This window comes from Vanacampus margaritifer, chromosome 12, assembly GCF_051991255.1.
Source record: "Vanacampus margaritifer isolate UIUO_Vmar chromosome 12, RoL_Vmar_1.0, whole genome shotgun sequence".
In the NCBI taxonomy this organism is placed as follows: domain Eukaryota; kingdom Metazoa; phylum Chordata; class Actinopteri; order Syngnathiformes; family Syngnathidae; genus Vanacampus; species Vanacampus margaritifer.
In genome coordinates, this window is record NC_135443.1 from 10,333,326 (window position 1) to 10,355,466 (window position 22,141).

Below are 22,141 nucleotides of genomic sequence, written 5' to 3' on the forward strand. Positions count from 1 at the left end.
TGCGATTACCTTGTTTGTCATTTTACATACATTGCAAGGAACTTGACAGTACTACAAGAGTGTCATTTCCTTCTAAAATATATCTCTCCAATAAAAAAATGATTTGATACGTATCTTGATGAAAAGCTATTGAGATTGCTGTTGCTGTTTACCAAGAAAAATTATGGAAATTCATAAAACTTGGCATACACATCAGACCTGGGATAAAAATCTATACTTTTTTTTCTTTTTTCTTTTCTTGTCCGATTTTTAAAAAATGTTTCACTGGTGCTCCCTATACAATTTTATCTAGATCTGTGAAAATTGGGATGCATTTGTAACTACCCAGGATCTACAGAAAACAATTTTATAGCCATATGCTAAACCTAACAGGAAGTCATCATTTAAGCCATTATTACTTTATTTTTGGTAATTGTGTGCCATTTTGGGCCTCCCAAAAACTCCTCCCACATAATTTATCCAATTGTCAAACTTTGGGTGCTTCATACAGTATAAAGAGTTTTGCGATTAAAAATTATCAAAAGCTTTTTATTTCATCGCACATTATTGCCGTGGTGCTGTTTGCACAGAAAAAAATATGCGGTTTTTGAGGGTAGAAACTTGAATCGGTGCCATGAAATAGCTCATTTGGGCTGCCGATTTAGACTTCAACAACTGTGTGGTATTGTCAAACAGGGGAAGACTCCCACAGAATCTCTTTTTTTTTTTTAATTAAAAAAAATAATAATAAATTAAAAAAAAATATATATATATATATATATATATATATATATATATATATATTTATTTATTTTTTTGTATGTGGGTGAGAATGTGTATGTGCGTGTGTGTGTGCGTGCGAGCGTGTGTGTATTCATCAGTTCACCTAAAGCCTATTAAAAAAAAATCCCATACTAATCATATAATATAATAATAAATTGCCAAATGCAGAAACATCAATGTAAGTTATCACGATGTGGTGGCTCTCGCTAACAGACAGAATTAAGTAACCAGAATTAGGTTAAAAAATTCTATATATGTAGACCATGTTTCTATAAATTTTGATATTTGGTTTTTATTTGAGGCAGATATTTGGTCGATATGATCCCACAGAATCTCTTAATATCTTGACGGGAGATCTTGTGCTCGTTGTGGGGGATTGTCTCCAATTAGTCGTGTAACATGTACTGTGGTGCCATAACATTTTTGCTGTTTCAAATTTAGCCATTGTAAAGGAGTGAAAGATGGGAATGCAGTGAACATGTGGAGGGAAAATGAGTCCAGCCTCTGCACGTGGCTTACTCTCGCCTTTTAATTCATGGCATGTGCCTATAGGAGCTTTTTGTCCACAAGAAAATGTTCCGTATTTCCCAGTTTCTACAAACACACATAACCTAAAGAAAGGTGGCAAAATAATTGCAATTACAAGCCATATAATCATATTCCCTCAATTCAATGACCCTTTATGGATAGCGCCCGTAGCAAAAAAAAAAAGATAAATTTCTTGAACCCCACCAATTAAAATGCAAGCAAGAAGGGTGAGAAGGATGGTTACCATAAAATATCACAAGTGATTCAAAACATTTCAACAAGCCGTTCTTGTGTGTGCTTCTTTTTTCTTTTCTTTTTAAATCCTATTTATCTCCATTTATGCCATGTCCTCCCTCAGCAAGCAAGCGAAATGGATACCCCACAGTTAGAGTGAATTTATGTGCAAGAGGGGGCATCATGAAAAATGTGGATTCTCTCACTGTTTTATCTTCTTTCTGTCCTCCTCAGGTTGTTAGAGAGCTCCATGCTCAACGCCGAAGTGAAGGAAGGAGAAATTCTGCCTCCAACCATTCAAAAGCTGATGAAAGGATACAACAAGTACCTGAGGCCTTTCTTTGACAGTAAGAAAACTGCAGCCACATGTCGAACAAGACCCTTTAACAGAGGGGATGATCATACTGTAAACTGATTTGGTGACATTGACATTCGTAATTTCATAACTGTGAGGTTGCTACAAGTGTATCCTTGTTATTGTGGCAAGGTAAAAAATGTGGGATAGGCTACAAATTTTTTTTTTTTATCTCTTAATGCTTCCAAAAGCAAACTGGGCTAAAGCATTCATAGCATGTTTAGATATGGAATAAATTACACTTTGTTGTAGAGATGGGCGAAAGCTGTAAATATGTACAGTAAGTTTGCAAGTGGGAAGGAATGGAATATTTGCTGCAACGTCATCATCAGCATAGCAATGATAGCTGCCGGTAATCAACATTTTACAAAAATTTTTGATGGTGCTGTCGATGCTGACCTCTGTGTGTTAGGCATCTGTTAATTCTTTTGTGAGACGCTCATCAAGCGCTCTTATCGAAATTACAAGCAGGGAAGAATAAAAAGCAATTGCAGAGAAGTTCAAAGTTATTTTTGATGGTTAAAAATTACAAAATAAATAAAACAACTGGCATTTTCAACTGTAGTGTTAACGAACCATATAGCTGATTGCACCATTAAATATAAAACTTTTTGTTAATGAATGTTTCCTGTTCAGCAATTCATTATTCAACACAATACATTATTAAAACTCTGGCTGACTTCTTAACATGACCTATAATCCCACAATACTTCGGGAACTGTCGGTATCATATATACTGTATATTGTTTGCTTCTTTTATTTTTCTAGATGGTCCTGTGACTGTTGGTATGAGTTTGGACATTGCTAGTATTGACACCATTTCAGAGATCAACATGGTAAGAGTTATTTTCAGCAACTCAGCACTTTTCATCATTTGATTTGATCATTTTTCCTGATTGAAATGAAAATATGCAACAACACACCTAAACAGTATAATTAATTTTTTCCAAAAGTTATTCTGGCGGCCATTTAGTAAGATCTGTAATTTCGAATGGAAATGCTACATTATATATACAGTATTTGCTCCATCTCGATGGTGATCAGGATTTGGGCTATTGACGGCAAAAATTCATTTGAACTATTTCTATTAGTTTAACATTTTTTTCTAGGTTTTCATACTCTTGTTAACAAAAGTGGAAAAAAATGTTTATTGTACATTTAGAACAGATATAAAAAAAAATATGATTAATCGTGAGTTAACTATTGAGGTCATGTGATTAATTACAATTCAAAATTAGGAGCGTCTGGCAATTAAAATCGTAATTAATTGCATGACTTCATGAGTTAACTCCCGATTAATCCTAAATTTGATATCTGTTCTTAATGAACAGTAAAAAAAATTCTGGGTTTTCATACTCTTGTTAACAAAAGTGGGAAAAAAATGTTAAACTAATAGAAATAGTTCTAATGAATTTTTGACGTCTATAACCGTCAATGGCAGTGAATGAGTTAATTATTCATTCATTCATTCTTTCATTCAGTCATTCATTCACTCATTCATTTATTAATTTATGGGGTAGATAGATAAATACAAGTTTGAACAAAGATTTTATGAAAAAATAAAAACAACCAAAAGAACAACCTGATTTTAATATCAACAAGATTGAAATAAGACAAATGTACTACTTAGTATGTAGTTAGTTATGGTGGTAAAATCAATAAATAAGTAATTTTTACTAATTGGTTTCTGGCAATATTTTGATTGTATATATTGTATATAATTATGTCACAGTTTTGCCCTGGAGTAGTCCAAGAACAGGCCACTCCAAATCCAATTTTTTGTGTGTGACACAATGCTACAGAAAGCAAAAATTTTAAGTAACATATTTGTCATAAGAACTGCCGAGATGTCTACCAAGGACAGAACTTAACTTTTACTCCTATTCCAACATTAATTCTGAGAATTTGGCAGCGCATCCAAGAAATGTCACAAACACAGAACATGCCAGTCCACGACTTGGGAAATCTTCCAAGATCAGCCACCCGCACATCTGATGAAACAGATGCTTTGGTCTCAGAAGCATTCCACAGTTCTTACACACGCCACTCAGAAAAGTTTGGGATGCTTTCTGTCTGATATTGTGATTCAATTGCTGCCAATGTTCATCAACTTAGAATAGCCAATGCCCTTGCAACTTAGAAGGCGATGGTCCTTACCTATACTAATGCAGTAAAGCAACTATTTCTCTGAAAAACAAGACCATAAATATAAAATAATCACATAAAAAATAAACAACAAGTACCGCAGTACCTGAATTTTGCCATGTGACAACGTATTGGTACATTTGTAACTTTTAATTGTTTTATGTCAATACCACAATAATCAGATGATCCCTGGTTATTGTTTAATATCAAATCAATCCCAATTATAGGAACCCAAAATAAAAAAAAATATCACATTTTTGTTAAGTGTATTTTTAATGTCTTATAATGTCACTGCATGCTTTTTTTTTTTAATTTATTTTGTTTTGTATCCAATTATTATCCAATGTGATATCAGTAGTGTAATGCAATGGTGTCCAAACTACAGCCAGTGGACCAATTGTGGCCCAACATCCATTTTTCCATGCCATATACTTCAAATGACATTTGGTGTGCAATGATACAAATAAACTCTTTATGGCTAAAATAATGACACAATACCTCTTCAAAACACTGTAATGAGTAAAGATGATTCCATTTTAGAAGCAAAATGTTTGCTTCCAATTTCTGCTCTGTGTCAAGATTCGATTTATGAATATTAGTTATAACGGTCAAATGGTCAGCTCACTACAGTTGTTTAGGTTCTAAATGTGGAGATGCTGCTCAGTGCAGGAGTGGATTTAGTCTAGGGGGATATAGGGCTTTTGCCCACCCCAAAATCTGGAAAAATCTTAAAAATCACTTTTAACAGAAAACTGTTACGTTGCAGTTTTTCCAAAACAACTATAGCAAATATAAACAATGTATCGCTTTATTGATTTCAGTATGTATAATATAGTAAAGTCGAATAATCTCAAAGTGGCCACCTTCCCATTTTTTTTGCCCTCAAATGAAAAAAAGTGTGGTCACCCTTCCTCTAATGTATTGTGAGTTTCCAGATGTAATTCATCTCTATTCTGTAATCGTTGCCACTTTCGGCGTCTGACCTTTACAATCTAAACTGACTCATCATCCCCTCCAAATAATAGAATGAAAGAGACAACCTGTCACACCCCTCGTCTATTTTGCTGCCCTGCCCCTGCCAAACCTTTGAGAAGGCACGGTGAATAAAAAAAAACGACTACCTGAACGTTTGCTATCGCTTGCTCACATTAGCAGCGTGCGTTTGATGGGCAATGAACAAACACAGTGGGAAGCTCGAAGGTCATTAACACCTATCAAAAAAAACAAGACTTGCAGTACTGATACACTCGCAGCCACACGATACCTGGACCCTGATGTGTTCTCTCAAATGAAGAAGCTAAGTTGCTGACTTGATGCAATGCACAGCATTTCATTTGCTTTAGGCATAGAACAGCTCAGGGACCTGATGCCTCCCAAATCCAACAGTGGGGGGGAAAAAAACCCTCTAACTACACAGGAATGTCATAGTTAGCGGAAACATTGCTTGTCTGTCAGCATATTTTGGACATTCTCAGTAAATGAGTCCATTAGTTTTGTTCTAACCTTTAGTCCTCAATCTTGCAGGACTACACAGCCACCATATTCCTCCGGCAGCGCTGGACAGACGAGCGTTTGGTGTTTGAAGGCAACAAGAGTCTGAGCCTTGATGGGCGGCTTGTGGAGCTCCTCTGGGTCCCTGACACTTTCATTGTGGACTCCAAGAAGTCTTTTCTTCATGACATCACTGTGGAGAACAGACTGATCCGCATCTTTCCAAATGGGACCGTCCTTTACGCACTGAGGTCAGATAATGAACGTAACTGCCGATTTATTGGTTGTTGGGTGTGTTCTCTGCTTTACCAGACAGTGAAAAGTCTTAAGGGGAATGGAGAAGAAATTGGCTCAGGCCTACAAAGTAACATGGCTTGACTATGTAATTGCAAAGCAGGGAGTTAAGTCAATACTGCTACCAATGGATTGAAGCATAGAGAGAGCATGTGATCTGTCGATAGAAAGAGCTTCAGGCTATCAAAACATCTAAATCTTCTTATTGCTGTGTAAGCACTAGCTTAGTACCTGACCAGCTCAATGCAAGATACAGAAACATGCATTCATTCATCATATGGATTGGATATGGTTCTGCGATTATACATGGCAAGATTTTACATAATCCAGTGAGCATAGGCTGATTATGAATATTTGACATAGTCATTTGGTATACTTTAACCTAATTTGATGTCATTAATAAATTACACAAAATACATTTTATTGACCTTAGGGCCATATTCCTAAAGAGTTTACATTTTAAATTTGGAGGTACTAAACCCCACTAGTTTCCTATGCGCATTCACTGAACTCTTCTTTGTTGAAAAATCAAATATATTTTCTTCAAATTCAAAACATTAGAATGGGGTTTGGCTGGTGAACAAAATGAACAGGGAGAGTAGCCTCTTCATCGAATCTGGCTCTCCTCACTTTGAATTCAGAAAGTGTTGTGTTCTTGTATGTACCATTTCCATGCATCTTAATTGCTCAACTTGGCATTGCAAATCAAGCAGTTAAGACGCTAACTCCCATCACTCAACTCAACTAGAACACTTTAAAACGACCACAGCTGTTTACTTAAGATGGAACCCAGGGGCAGTAGATACAATGAAAACAGCGGAGGCCCAAGAATTGAACCCTGTGGAACACCATACTTATACATGTGAATTCACTACTTTCATTTTTTTTTTTTTTTGCTTGACATAGTATGAAGGGATTACAATCATAAAGAACTCACACGACGTACCATCACTACAGCCACAAGTCGACTACTGAGAGCACCAAATTCCCTGCAGCACAGATAGACAAAGCAATGTAGCAATGAGCACCTACAGCCAATGCGTATCATCGCGAACCATTCGAGCTCCGCCGAACCCCCGAGACGCACACACCAAACCCCTGGGGTTCGATCGAACCCAGGTTAAGAACCACCGTCTTCCCCTAAAAGTGAAGAGTGGATCCTATTAAAGATAAAAGCTATTTCTAGCTCTTAAGGGAGCTTCTAAGGTGAGATAACTTAAGAGCAGGGAAGAGGACGACTAGGAGTTTCCTCAGCAGAGGGCAAGTGAAAAAAATACCAACATTGAGATTAATAAAAGCAAATAAATGTCACTATCACTATGTGAATAGTGTGCAAGTCGGCCTAAATTTTCACATATTTTGCAGGATCATTTTAAAGTATATGATTAAGTTTATTGGTTCCTTTTTCTATTACCAACAAAAGTGTACCTTTTATCTCGCTTTTAGGAGCAACCAATCACAGCTTTATTGCAGTATTTGAGGCAAATGGATATAATTAGTAGGATCCAGTTATCGCTCTTTTTTTTAAAAATTATATTTATTTTTTTATTTTTTTTCTGGATCCAGTTGTCTCTGTTGCTTCCTTCTTCCAACACCAATTATTCAAATCATCAGCTCATCACCAAGCTCTGCAGGAGCCTAATAAAGAGCCTGATAAAGATCCTGATCATCAGGTGTGTTGGAGGAAGGAAGTATCTGGTAGGGATGTTAGGTTGTTTGCCAACCGACATGTAGCAACCAATAGAAGGAGAAGGTGAACCAATCACAGCTTTTGAAATGATGACACATACCTAGCAACCAATACCTCCTCACTAAGATATGAATTTCTTTTTTTTTCTTTTTTTTCTTTTATTTATTATTATTGTTTTTATTTTTATTTTTTTCTGGAGAAGATATGAATTTCTCTTTTATTTTTTATTTTTTTTTATTATTATTATTATTATATTATTATTTTTTATTTTTATTTTTTTCGGGAGAAGATATGAATTTCAGAGTTCTCTGAGAATGTTCTGGAATCTCTCCTAAGCTAAGACTCATAGCTAGGGATTTTTAAGTTAGAATCTCTCTTAGAGGTTTCTCGAAGTCTTTAGGAATACCGACCCTGAATTGACTCACCATGTATTTTAATGGGCTTGACCTCAACAATTCAGTTTTTTTCTTCTTCTCATGGCAACAACAAAGTGTAGTAAAAGAGGAAAAATTTCACCGGGGATACATCTCCACTGTTGTTAATGACAGCTTTGAGACTAACAGAAGGGGAGTAATTTAACGTGAACATCTTGCTGTGGTAAAATTGAATTGGGTATTCCCACTCAGTTCAGTCTGGTTTTGCAAGACCACATCTCTCTTTATGGATGACTTACCACTGTGAGGAGAGTTAGTTGTGTTGCCAACATGTACAACGTTATTTATTGTCTTTATTGTCTATATTTATTTATTTATTTATTTTTGCAATGTGTGTGCTCCTTGGACTTCACTGAGACCGAGATGTTAAGCGGGATAGTGGTTAGAGAGTTGGTATGAAGAAAAAAAACGTGACTAAAAGGTTAGTCAAAGGAGGAATGGCTACCTCGGGGGAATTGCGGGCTGAGAAAATAGACAATATGAGGTGAGGAATGTGAGGTGTTAGAGCTTTCGTAAATGTTTCAGCGCATTGCCTTAGGGAATACATGAGAAAGCACTGAGATGTATGTACAGTGAAGTGGTTTAGAGGAGAGATTTAATGAAGCGATGTCTGGAGTATTCATTCACAATAAAGGGTCTGCGCTTAAATCGTAAAGTATGGTTGAAATAACCATTACGCTTACAGTTGATTTGGGTAAGCGGTCCTGCTATGAATTTGAAGCCACATGGAATATTATCAAAATGTGGCTTCATTACTTCAGGCGTTACATACAGTGGATAGTTTTATGTTTAAATGCTACACTCTGACACTATGGGTCAAAAATGGACCGATCTTCTACTTGGGTCGATTTGACCCAACTTTGAGTCAAGAAATGGGTCTTTCAGTGTAAAACAACTCAAAACAACAAAACAAGTATTGGTCAAATCCTTTACTTGAGTCCAAAAATTGGGTCATTTTGTATAAAACAACCCAGAAAGTTGGGTTAAGTTGACCCATAAAGTGGATCGGTCCATTTTTAAAAAAAAATCCATAATGCGGTTACTTTTGACCCAATTGTTTTTAGAGTGTAGGTTTTAGTGATCTGTAAAAAAAAGGGACCAAGTTTAATTATTTCAAAACGAAGATGTACAACAACACAAAATGTGGTTGATGAAAGTGACAGGAAAGGTAGGCACAATATATGCTACATCTTGCATTGGTTTTTCATCATAGAGCACATGCTTTCATGTTCTAAGTGTTTGATTGTGGTCAAAGCAGAAGGACACAACTGAGCGATTTAATTAATCTAATTAAAAACAGGAGACTCCGCCTAGCAACACTCTACAAGGAGACTGCAAACAGAAAGAAAAAAACAGCAGAATAGTACAGCAACAAATATTCATAATCACGCCGATAGCTGACTTCATGTCTAATTTTAGCACTTTCAAATCTGTAAACCACAAGTTTGATCATGCATTTTGGATTTAATGAAAAAACAATCAAAGTTGGCATTTGGAATGCTTTAATTAACTTGTACATTCATGTTCCGCAGAATCACCACCACTGTGGCCTGTAACATGGATTTGACCAAGTACCCAATGGACAAGCAGACGTGCACACTACAACTGGAGAGCTGTAAGAACCTCCTCTTTCTCTTTCTATGTTCTGTAGCCAAGTTTACTTTTTCATATTTTTTTCTTTACAACTGCAGTCCAACATTAACTCATTTAGAAAAGTTCATTTTGATTTGCCTATACAGTATATCCAAAATGCACATACAGTATATAATTCCACAAGTGTCATCTTTGGTCAGTGACAACTAAATAACACACATAACATAGATTTACTCATTGATTTATATAAGGCCATTTTGATTATTTGCTTATTTAATGATCAAGACAGCACTACTGCAGCATATTTAGACCATATTTTCTGTAATTATGCGTTTGCTGTAGTTCATATTTACACATGTTTTTTCTCGCAATTGTTTATGTTACTTGAGCTGACACAGTGTGCAAATGTGACCAACTGGTTTCAATGATCTCATGCTCTAATAATTATCCGACCTCTATATTTGTATCTGGTATGATTTACTCAAATGTATTTATTTATTTATTTTATATACATATATATATATATTTATATATGTATTTTTTTTTTATTATTTATAAAACAAAAAAAATCAAATAAATAAAAAACACATTTTTATTCACATTTATTTTTGAATAATTATTTTTTATAAAATACAAATACTAAATATAAATAATAAAGATATGTTAATTGAGATATTTTGTTCATTATTGTATTATAATGTTATCTGTTGAACGGCACTGCGTTTTCTTCGGGCTGTGTGTATGCCTGAATAAGTGGGGCATATTGCATCATCATCACGTCATAACATTTTAATGTAACTGTTGTGCATACGATATAATCAGCTGGTGCAATCCAGGGGTCACCATCATGGTGCCTGAGGGCACCAGGTAACTTCCAAAGACTACATGAGTTGACTGAGCACCCATTTTAAAAAAAATAGCTCACAGGTGATGACACATTATCATTTAAAGAATCAAAGTGTTGAATATGATATATGATATTATTAGAAATCATTAACATTGAATATGTTTGATACCACATTTTTCAGCCCGATACCAGTTTGAGTACTCAACTCTTGAGTAGTCACTGATACCAACACCAAGTACCGATACTACTAGTACTTTTGATGGATTAATTGTCACCCAAAAAACAATAACAGATTGTTTTAAGGCAGGACCAACATATCCCAATATTAGGGATGTTGATTCCACTTTTTTTCAGACTGCTACCAGTACTCAACTCGAGTAGTCACCGATACCAAGTACCAACACCACTAATACTTTTGATTTTTTTTTTTAAATCCCCCCAATTAACTATAAAAGATTATTTTAAAGAAAGACCTACACATCCCAATATAGAATATTTCCTTTTAAATGCATGAAATTAGTGGAATTTTTCTATTCTTCTAATTTCATATTTGTAGTTCTTAATCATAAAACGGCCACAAGGGGCCGGCCGATACTGGTATCGGTCACCATCGCAAGTACCGATACCTTGAAATAAGGCCCGGTATCAGCCCAATGCCAATACCTGATATTGCTACTCACCCATCCCTAATTAACATGATCAGTGTCTTCACATTGATGAACATCATTTATTATATGAGTAGAGAAGAAGTGGTTTGGCAAATGGATGGATGCAATTAAAGGTAATTTGAGCGAATGTAAAAAGTACCTCTCTGTTTCAAAAACATTGTTGATCCCTGTTGTATTTTGTCATTTAAGCTCTTTTCCCACAAATCATTTTTATTTTAATCAGGAAGGCAGCAGGAGCATCTTCATAACTAAATCATGTTATGAAATGAGTGTGAGATGAGCAACAAACTATCCCCTGGTTTCTGCCACCCTCACTGATCTGCTGTCATTGTTGATCTGCCTGCTTCATGCCATGCTTTTAAATGACAGTCAGCCCATGCAGGCTTAGCCCATTCTGGTCCCTGCCAAAAGCCAAACCAAGCCATCAGTGGCAAAATGAAAGGAAAAATGAAAATGAAGGAGCTACAATCCCCCTTAACAGACATAAAGACATCTGGAGGTTGAAGCTGAAAGGATGACGGCTGCCTCCTCCGCTGCCTCAATAATTCCCAGCTAAAGATCCGCACCTTTCGTCACTTTCTTTCCTGTTTCCATGAAGTTTCTCTTTGATCTTCTGGCTCTCTACCCTGATGTTAATTTCTCTTCTACCTCATTCTCCTCTATGTCTTGCATATCTACCAGCGTGAAGATGGAGTCAAAGATTAATTTCCTCTAAAATTATGCAAAAAAAAAAAAAAAAAGTCAGGTGGCAGCATAGTGTGGCATCGCTGTGGGAGGGTGCTGAACAGTAATTTGGAATTGTGGTTAAAATATTTAGTGGTTTCCGACAGCAAAGCATGAAGAGATATGTCAGCTGTCATGTTTGCCGTAATTTACATTTGGTAACCATTTGATCCTGACTAATGCGGCATTTTAGTTTTGAGAAACCACAGCACATCTACTACAGCACTTTATTCATAGTTCTTCAGTAATCTCAGGGCTTTAACTAAGGAAAACAAATAGAGCTTGAACTATTGCCCTTATGTGGGACTCCTCTGGTCAATTATTTAGACTAGAGAGTCAATAATACATTAAATAATAAATGGGGAGATGACAAGTAATTAAAAAGTGAGGTAGAGAGAAACAATACTGCGCTGGTTCTTTTTTGTCATCTCGTGCGCCCTCTGGTGAAAAATGTGGGAAGCACACCAATGAGGTTTAGCAACCAATGCCGCATATGACGTCCTGTACATGGAATAAAAAATCATTCATGCAATAAAGACAGGTATAACAAAAGAACACAAAATAAATTAATACATATAAGTAGTTGAAATAAGTAAATAAAATAAATACTAATAAATTAATAACACAAGAAATAAATAAGTAATTCAAATAAATATCAATCCAGTCCCATCCCAATCATGTTGGCTTTAGCTAAGGCACCAAGGGGCCCAACTCAGCAAGACAAGATGTACAAGGGCCACTGGAACCAAAGACCACAACTTCTGTTTTGCTTTAATTGAAGTTCAAGAAATTGAGTGCTATCCATGCCTTGATCTCCTCCAGACAGGATAATAGTGGCCTCAATGAGGAAGCGTCCTTTTTGCTCAGTCACATAAATTTGACTGTCACCCACATAGCGGTGAAAATAAATCCTTTATTTTCTGAAGATGGAACGCATGGGCAGCAATTAGAATGAAAATAGCAGTTGCCCCAAAATAGAACCCTGTGGAACACCATATGACAGTGGGGCAGTAAGGAACTCAGAGCAACTCATTAGAAACTCGTAACAGTGTTAGAAAATCAGTGCTATGCGTCATCTTAAAACCTGACTGAAAAACCTCAATGATGTTATGTTTGTCACGAAAACCACCACCACACATAGTGTTTCATCACAACTGCATTCTTATCTTTGCTTAAGCACATTGTTATGTTACATTTTTTTTTCAAAGCTTTATCTGGGTTACCAAGACTCTCTGGGGCAAAGTGCAATATGCATGATTGTTGTGGTTCGTACGAGGCAAGAATGATGCTTTCTATCAGGAGTTTTACATGACTAATGCATTTCTGTTAACAATTCCTATTGGATTTTTTTTTAGCTTTATTTCCACCGTGGCTAAAATGCATTAAAACACTGACAATGTTTTCAAAACTCGGTTTTATGTTCTTACACAGTTTGTCCATTTTCAGGTGCTGCGATGAAAGCAGAATTATTCGAATGTCGTATCACCCCTCAAGGGGAGCACATCCTCTTTAAACGAGCTTTTCCGAGGAGTTTTAAATTCGTTGTACTCTTGTACTGCCATAAGAAGGACTTTACGCCAACTCTAGCTTGTAATCCCATAATAACCTAACCGTGGGTGGAGCACATTTAATTCACTTTCCAAGGTGTCTTCGGATGTGCTTCATATTAGTACAGTGACATTGGGCTTCACCCATTCCTCACCATCTTGTATTAATAGCATCTTTGCTGTGTCACATGAGGACAAAAGCTTAATACAGTTGCACTTGACCAAGAGGGCGTTACGCCGTTAAATAAAAGAATAGTTCTGCTGCAGTGCGATGATATCCAAATGTGCTTATTCGATGAATTCTGTTGAAGGGAAGTCATTAATTTCTACTGACATACCCTCTTGTAAATCCTTTTTCCCCGAGGGGAAAAAAAGTTTTACTTCCATGGGTTTCTTATTCCATAGGGGGTTACAACATCAACGATGTCATGTTCTACTGGACCAGAGGAAATGAGTCTGTCAGTGGCCTCGACACTCTTCAACTTGCTCAGTACACAGTGGAGGACCACTACACCTCTGTGTCAGAAGCTATCTATGAAACTGGTAACTACAATGGCTACAATTTCACGGTCATAACTAGAAACGAATCATCATTTTTGAATTATTATTATCTTACGACATGGCGGGGCGGCTCTTCCTTGACCATGTGACAATGTGTGACTCGATGGTCTTCACTCAAGTTTTCAACTTCCTCCTACCTACTTTCTTCATATTCTTGTTTTCCTTTTTACTTCAATTTATATTTTAGACTTGTAAAGTGTTTTTTTTATGTTTATATGTTCAATAAAACCAGAACCCCCCGCCCCCAAAAAAACTGGTTTCAAATAGTAACTGTGCAAAGGTGCAGATAGCCCTAAAAAGCCTGAAACGTGAAATAAATGAGACACAATTCTGATCATTTTGAACAAAAACAAAACAAAAATTGAAAATCTACTCCCACATATGACTTTTGATTTGTGTCATATTTGACACATCCGGTCACAATGCATAAAATTCATACATTTATAACTGTCAAAAATATAATAATAAACACACATATCAAACACTATTTATAGGTATAACTGTTATCATGCATTATTGGGATTTGAGAACTCCACCAAAGTAACTGAAAACTTATTTTATTTATTTATTTATTATTGCACTTTTTATTTTGAATAGTGGGAAGCCACAAAACTGTTTCTGTTCTTGTTCAGGCAAAAGGTGTAGGCTACTTTGTATTTCTTACAGTTGTGGCCTGTGCAGAGTTTGAATCTCTGCCATGTTTGCCATGTGGGAAAACTATGATCAATGATCAATTATTTAATTTTTTTTATTTATAAGTTTGGTTATAAATCAAGTTAAATGACAAATGCAAACATTTACAACAACAAAAACAGTTGACTTTATACCCCTACTGTTTCAAATTGTATACACTTACTTTTAACACAGTTACGAAAACATTTAGTCAAAAATATTGAGTACTTTCACATTATATCCACCCATTAACTTCTTATAATGTTGTAACATTTTCAACTTTTTCTTACCTTAAACACTCTATATTTGACAAAGAAAATCTTCAAAATCAGGTATCTCCTTTGTCAATTGTGGCGATCTTGCAAGGTCACAGGAAAAGCCATCAGTTGGGTTATTACTGCCCTCTAATGGATAGATCAGGGTTTTAACCCTGGAGAACCCATGGGGTCAAATTTGGCCCCTATAAATTCTGCTACTCAAATAACAAAGACCTTTTTTTTTTTTTTACAAATTTAACTTCAAAAGTCCAGAGTGCCACTTCTGACCCCTGCATGGGGCCATCTAGTGGATGAATATTGCACTTACATGAGCCAGAGTGGTGGTGACAAGATGGCTAAAATGCAACAAATAAAACAAAAAAATTATATTGTTCAATGTAGCTGTGTATTTGATTGATTATTTTCTTAAATTCTAAATAGTTTACTGACAGTTTTTGTTATTCTGATTTTTCGAAACGATACCCTTAAATCCCAAAGGGTCAAATTTCGCCCTAATCCTAAATTAGGGAATAAATTGAAAAAAACATTGAAAAAACATATATTTTGGTGTTCAGTGAATTTATAGCAGTCATTTAATGTATAATTCATAATTTTCCAAAGAAGAAAAGGGTTCTTGGGTTCTCCAGGGTTAAGGGGGGGGGGGGTAGATAGATGGGAAGATGCAGAGCCAGGAAAAAGGTCACAGCAACACAATGGTCTCGCCCAAATCACCTACGTGCCAAAAGAGGCCTAATCTAACAATCCCCTTATTTGAGAGAGACCTCAAGGGTCACTCAACAAAAACGAGTGATTTTGTTGAAAATGTGCCATTGCCCCCTGTCTCAGAGTTTTTGATTTGTTGTCTGGAAGGTCACTACCCTAAGCTGGTTTTCCACTTTGAGCTGAAGAGGAGCATCCTGTACTTCATCCTGGAGACATACGTCCCATCAAGCCTGTTGGTGGTCCTCTCTTGGGTCTCCTTCTGGATTTCCCTCTCCTCTGTTCCGGCACGAATTTGCATAGGTATGTACCAGTCAGAAGTAATGAAGTGTGTAGAAACATGACTTCCCAACCATATGTTATATTATGCATAACAAAACAACACGTAAAGGAAGAACACCCTTTTTCAATTATACACAAAAAAGCATGTTATCGAATTATGTATTGCATCACATGAACAACGCATTGCATTTTACACAAGACTAACAAACATTATTGAACAATTGTGTGAATCTAAGTATGCGTTTGCTGTATCCATAGGAATTAAGTTAAATAGTAAATTCATTTTTTATTATATCGCAAAAATAGTTTTTTTCTTTATAGTTCTCTTTCTTTTCTCTTTTATTCTTTAAAATTGCTCAAAATTATAAAGAGTAGTCTTTATTTTAGTAAATGTGGTTTCAGTTAAATGCGCAAGGGCTGAGAGCTATTTTACACGCTCATTTAGATCAGGGGTCACCAATACGGTTCCCACGGGCACCAAGTAGCATTCCTTTCCTTTCTTTGGTCCTTCCTCGGGTCTCCTGACGGCCTCACGACTCTGGCTGGAAGTGTTCGGTTTAGGTGAACGGTATGGGATTTTTTAATAGGTTTTAGGTGAACTAATGAATACACACACACGCACATGCACGCACACACGCACATACACATTCTCACCCAATTAAAAAAAAAAAAAAAAGAGCAATGATGATGACATGTCAAATTGGTAAAATTACCGAATGAACAATACTGAGCTCTCCAGAATTTTATTTTATTTTATTTTTTTAAAAAGTAGCTCCCTAAGAGCCAAATGGGTAGCTCGCAGGACTCTTAAAATAAATAAAATACCTTAAAATAGGTCACTAGTGATGGAGCATTGAGATTTGAAAATGTAAATGTGAAGATATTTGATATTTACCTGTGTCCTTATAATTGTACGAAGCCTTAGCATGATCAGCGTCTTTACATAAATGACTATAATTGTTAATAATAACATAAAAAAATTACTAATTATAATTTGAGCAAATTTTATCTTATTATTATCATGATTATTATTGTTATTTCAGAAGTCTCCCCCCCCCCCCCTATATTTACATTTACCAGGCAAAAGTGATGGAAAAAGGTAAACTTTTACTAAAAATAAATAATGGGGAGACTCTGCCTTTTTTTTTTTTAAATATAAAAGATTCTTTGGCCGCCGGTGAGTACCAGTCCACTGCCACGGTGTTTGGGGAGCGTGAATTTAGGATCCTGCTCAAGGCCATGCACAGAATTACTAGCTAGTACTTCCACCATATTTCCTAGCTGACCTTCCCAAAATATGTCCCGTGTCTATGTTTTCCATGCCAGGAGTGACCACAGTACTGACGATGACGACCCTGATGATGGGAGCGCGCACGTCGCTACCTAATGCCAACTGTTTCATCAAGGCCATTGACGTGTACTTAGGAATCTGCTTCAGCTTTATCTTCGGAGCCCTCATCGAGTACGCTGTGGCTCATTTCTGCACCCTCACTTACAGCGACACGCACATGCTCGTGGTGAGAGCCTTCTTTTTGCTGTTCTGCTATCGTTGTGACCTTTTGCTCTTTTAGTGGATTTTGACTGATTTTGCAAGGTCCGCAGAATATTCAGTTCTATTGCTATAAAAACATGGAACCTACCAAAAAGAAACATTAGAGTCTCTTCTTTCATCAGGAAAAAAAAGTATACAGAAAGTCCTCGAGCTACGGCCGAGTTACGTTCCTACGCTGGCGATGTTACCCGAATTTAGACTTAAGTCGTATTTCTCCGTTAAAGTCGATATTTACATCAAAATACTTTGTACAATAATTTTAAAAAAACATATTTGCGTGACCCGATAGAGCCGGAATCAACATTTCATGTTTCCGCATGGACATTCATTGCTGCCGTACGGCAGAACGGAGCTAATTCAAACTTAACTCATTCACTGCCATTGACGGCTATAGACGTCAAAAACTATTTCTATTAGTTTCACATTTTTTTCCACTTTTGTTAACAAGAGTATGAAAACCTAGAAAAAAAATTATTGTACGTTTCGAACAGATATAAAACTTGTGATTAATCGTGAGTTAACTATTGAAGTCATGCGATTAATTACAATAAAAAAATGTAATCGTCTGACGACCCTCGTTTTTTAATAATATTTTATTTTTTTTTGGATTACTTATTTATTTCAACTCAAGATTAATCACAAATGTTATATCTGTTCTATATGTACAATATATTTTTTTCTAGGTTTTCATACTCTTGTTAACAAAAGTGGAAAAAAATGTGAAACTAATAGAAATAGTTCAAATGAATTGTTGACGTCTATAGCCGTCAATGGCAGTGAATGAGTTAAACACGGAAATGTGACGCACCTGATGGCGAGCCGACCTGCTCAATGGATGTCCGTTGCTGGAGGTAACAACAAAATAACTATGGCGTGATTATTGTGGGAACTTAATGAAAAAGAAGGTGCTACAGACGACAAGTCGAAACGACGTCGGTCGGGTACGACGTAACTCCAGGAATTCCGGTATTTGTATCTGTTCCCCTTTTGCAGCAATTAACCTTAGAATCTAACTACGTTTCATCATTTTTCACAAACCTGTTGAAAACACTGGGGAAAAGAGCTTGTTGCAACATGGCCCTGGCCGATCTCTTATACTCTGCTTCCACCTGCTGGCCGTTTTTTGTAATAACTACCGTTGCTTTAAGCGACCTCTTCATGTCAGAAGACATATCAAAGCCTTCTGTATGCTCTAGTATAAGAAATAAGAAAAAAAAACGTATAAATACATTTTTGTGAGTGCAGGACAAAGTATTAAAAAATGTATTTATAAGTTTTTGGGTTTGAATTAGTTAATTAGTCAGACAGTCAGATGGCTAGTCAATTAGCAAGCTAGTTGTGTTATCCTTTTTCCATTTGCCGTTAACGTTCTCATTTGTTTCGCTGCAGTACGGTCACCAAATGCATAGCTTTGACGATGACATGAACGGCATCGTCACCACCATCTCCAGGCACCCTGACAGGGCCAAGAGACGCAAGGAACCCGACACGGGTCCCGCCGCTGCTCCCGCCTCCACAGAATTGTCAGTCGACCCATCTAGCCCCACAGGCAGCGAGCCCAAGCCCGAGGCTCCACCTCCAGAACCCACCAACTGGTGTCTCATAGTTCTGGCCACCCTTCGCAAACTTCTCTCTTTCATAAGTTGCTGTCACATAGAAAATCCACACCACATAGACAACTACTCAAGAGTCTCTTTTCCTTTGTCATTTGTCCTTGTTAACCTTCTTTATTGGACATATTATTTGTACTTTTAGCATTTGTCCCAGTATTTTGACGGGGAGTTTATTTCACTGTACGTACAATAAGTGTGACTTAGATGTGGTTCTGAGGTGAGTTTTTACTATTTATAAGCAGCAACATGATAAAAGATACAAGATTGTTTTGAAGGAAGAAAAAAGTCTTCTACTAATTCAACTCCACTGTTTCAGCCTAGACTGGTGAAGTCTGATACACAGAAAAGCTTGACATGAAACGGAAAAAGTGCTTCCAAAGATGAAAACCATTCATTTGCATATTTCCCACTCTAGCACATGTAATCTAATTGTTTCTCTGCTCAGTTTGTTGGCGGCAAACACACAGAAAACAGAGTGGCTGAAATGCCCAGCGGTGCTGTGAAAGGGCGAATGAACGTTTCTCTTTTTGTCTCACTTTTATCGAGCGCTATTTTATTTATCTTTTCTGCCTGAAGGTCCACTTCTTGCATAAAATGGATGGTCAGAAACAGTGGCAGAAATAAAAAGGAAGAGCAGATGTGAAATATTAACTTGTGACGGGAGAGTGTTTTAAACACTGAAGGTCTTCAATTACTGGAAATAGCACAAACTATGTTGATTTAATTGTCTTAACTTAACTACCTGATATACACAAGATAAGGACATATTAGTTGGCTATAAATAGTGAAGCACCATTCATTCACTCGTGCTTGTTGTCATAATTCCTAATATATAACAATGTTTGAGCGAAAATATTTTTGCTATACAGAGAGAAAAAAAAACAGTTGCACCTTCCTTAAGCCCGTATCTCCCTTAACGGCGCACACGTAGCGAGTGTCGCTTTTTCGGCTGGCTTCGTTTAATGTTGCAAAACTTGCCACACTCTCTCAAACCCTCTTTATGCTCTCAAAATGTTTTAATGTCAAGTCAAGTTGATTTCTACAGCCCTTAATCACACAAGAGTCTCAAAGGGCTTCACAGTTGACGACATTTATTTTAAATTTTGAACGTGTTCAAAATTTCATTGGACAAGAAAAACAGCTCATCAGCGTAAATAAAGACGATCTAACTTTTAACAATTTCCACAAATTCACACTTTGCGGACCATTATTTTTCTCATTTTCTCATTCACAGTTTTCTCACAATTCAACATTCCGCATTCATTTCCAATGAGTCAATCAACAATACGCTCCTATTTGAAATTAAAAATGTTCAGATCATTCAATTCACCTTGGGATTCATTTTCAACATTCCCACAAAGCAAAAATTCTACATTTTTCACCCAAATAACGCAGATTTTTCACCAACAAAACTCCCCACTCATTTCCGAGGGTATATGGGTTCGGATAGGCTGTTGAGCTCGTATCGTTCCTATTCAAAATATTTAATTTTGTTTGATTGACCTTGCCATTCAGTCTGTGTTATTTTACACACACAAAAAAACTTCACACATTCCGTACAATTCTATATTTTTCACCACCCAAATTCCCCAATCATTTTTAATCCATTTTCCGATTTCTGCTTGTTCAGGTCACCTTGGAACAATTTTCATTGTTCCCACAATTCCCAGATTAAAAAAAACAACCACATATTGCACTTTTTTTTTTTAAGATTTCACTCTGAACAATTGAATCTAGTTTTCTACATTTTTATATATTTTGAGTTCAGTGCATTCATTACCAGATCTTTTTTTCAAAGGTCTTGTCATTACTCACAAAGCTCTTTACATTCTTAACAAACCTACAAAAACTGTGGAATTTTCCGGTCTATTTCAGGAAGCTGCTGTAAAATGACATGTTTACATTGATGCATAGAAATTCTCTATATTTTCCAACTGAGGCCTGCTTACTCCAACCAATCTGGGGAAGACAAAAAAAAAAGGAAAAGTTTAAAGAAAAGTATAACGATAGAGTGGAAAAGAACAAATATAACATAGCAACATTTCAGCAAATTCAAACTTACTACTATGGTTATACAGGTTGTTTACTATCTTTCAGAGAGGATGCATTATTTTCATGCTAATGGCTGATTATGTGAACCAAAGATTATAATCAGATTTAAAAGTGCATTTTCTAATGTTAATAGTACCACAGCGGCATGTTGTCGGTCTGCAAATGAACGTGACATCTCATTTGTCAGACAACAGGACGAAGCTGCATGTTAATTTCTCGTTGTGTTCGGTACTGCTGTAACATGCTCTCGCTTATACTGGAATGAGTTTGTTTACTCATATTGCAAGTTTCTTCCATGATGTGCATTTGAAATGAATGAACTGCGTATAACCTCTAATGCATTGCCTTTCGAAACTATTTCAGCTGCATTGTTCCACTCTTTTAAACGCATCAAGCGCTCCTTCGCTGATGATAACTGCAACAAAGGATTTCATGTATAACTTTTGTTCTTGCATGCTTATAAGAATCTAATTTTTCTTTATTCTATATTTCTTGGTTCACTTGGGGGGGGGGGGGGGGGGTAAATATGACGGAGAGAGAAAAAACCCGATGCTTTGATTGTCAATGCTTTCTCATTCCAAAAGGACAGGTTCTTCTCGGTTCAGTCTCAGAACTGTTACGATATTGGACCGAGCGGTGTCTGGTGGAAGCAGGCAAGCGCAGAGAGATTGAAAAGATTCACAGTAATGATTTAACACTGTCAGGTTTTATACATACAGCACCTTTCTCTTACAATGGACGGTTATCTTATCTTGTGAAAAGGGAAATGAATGCTTATATCGCGAGCCAAAGTGACAGATGAGAAACTACTGAGGCTTCTTAAGAAACTCTTTGTTATAATAAAAATGGCAGAAGGTTTAAGATAAGTGCTTTTTTTTTTTTTTAGCATGACTCTATAGCTGCAACTCAATCATGGACACCACTTGGTTTACAAGGACCTGATGGAGACAAAAATGCCAGGAGATAGCAGATCAAAATGGGACACATTTCTCAGAGATGGACTAACCCTTTTTCTTTTCATGTTGTAGAACGTGTGAAATAATACCTCATGGTGATGTTGACGACCAACCGGGGACGTTTTCATGTACAGAAAATTGTATTTCTACTGTAGCGCTATAATA

General features: G+C 36.5%; 1 protein-coding gene across 4 annotated transcripts in view; it reads left to right on the forward strand.

Moving 5' to 3' along the window:
• The window catches only part of LOC144061833 (gamma-aminobutyric acid receptor subunit pi), a 50,838-nt gene extending 29,315 nt beyond the window's left edge, over positions 1-21,523 (forward strand). For all 4 annotated transcript variants that reach the window (XM_077582687.1, XM_077582688.1, XM_077582686.1 and 1 more), the window contains 8 exons: positions 1,759-1,871; positions 2,648-2,715; positions 5,549-5,766; positions 9,466-9,548; positions 13,717-13,854; positions 15,672-15,824; positions 17,130-17,320; positions 18,745-21,523. In XM_077582687.1, coding sequence (XP_077438813.1) covers positions 1,759-1,871; positions 2,648-2,715; positions 5,549-5,766; positions 9,466-9,548; positions 13,717-13,854; positions 15,672-15,824; positions 17,130-17,320; positions 18,745-19,110 — 1,330 coding nt within the window. In that variant the 3' untranslated portion in view covers positions 19,111-21,523. The remainder of the gene's footprint in view (positions 1-1,758; positions 1,872-2,647; positions 2,716-5,548; positions 5,767-9,465; positions 9,549-13,716; positions 13,855-15,671; positions 15,825-17,129; positions 17,321-18,744) is intronic.
• The last annotated feature ends 618 nt before the right edge of the window (positions 21,524-22,141 follow it).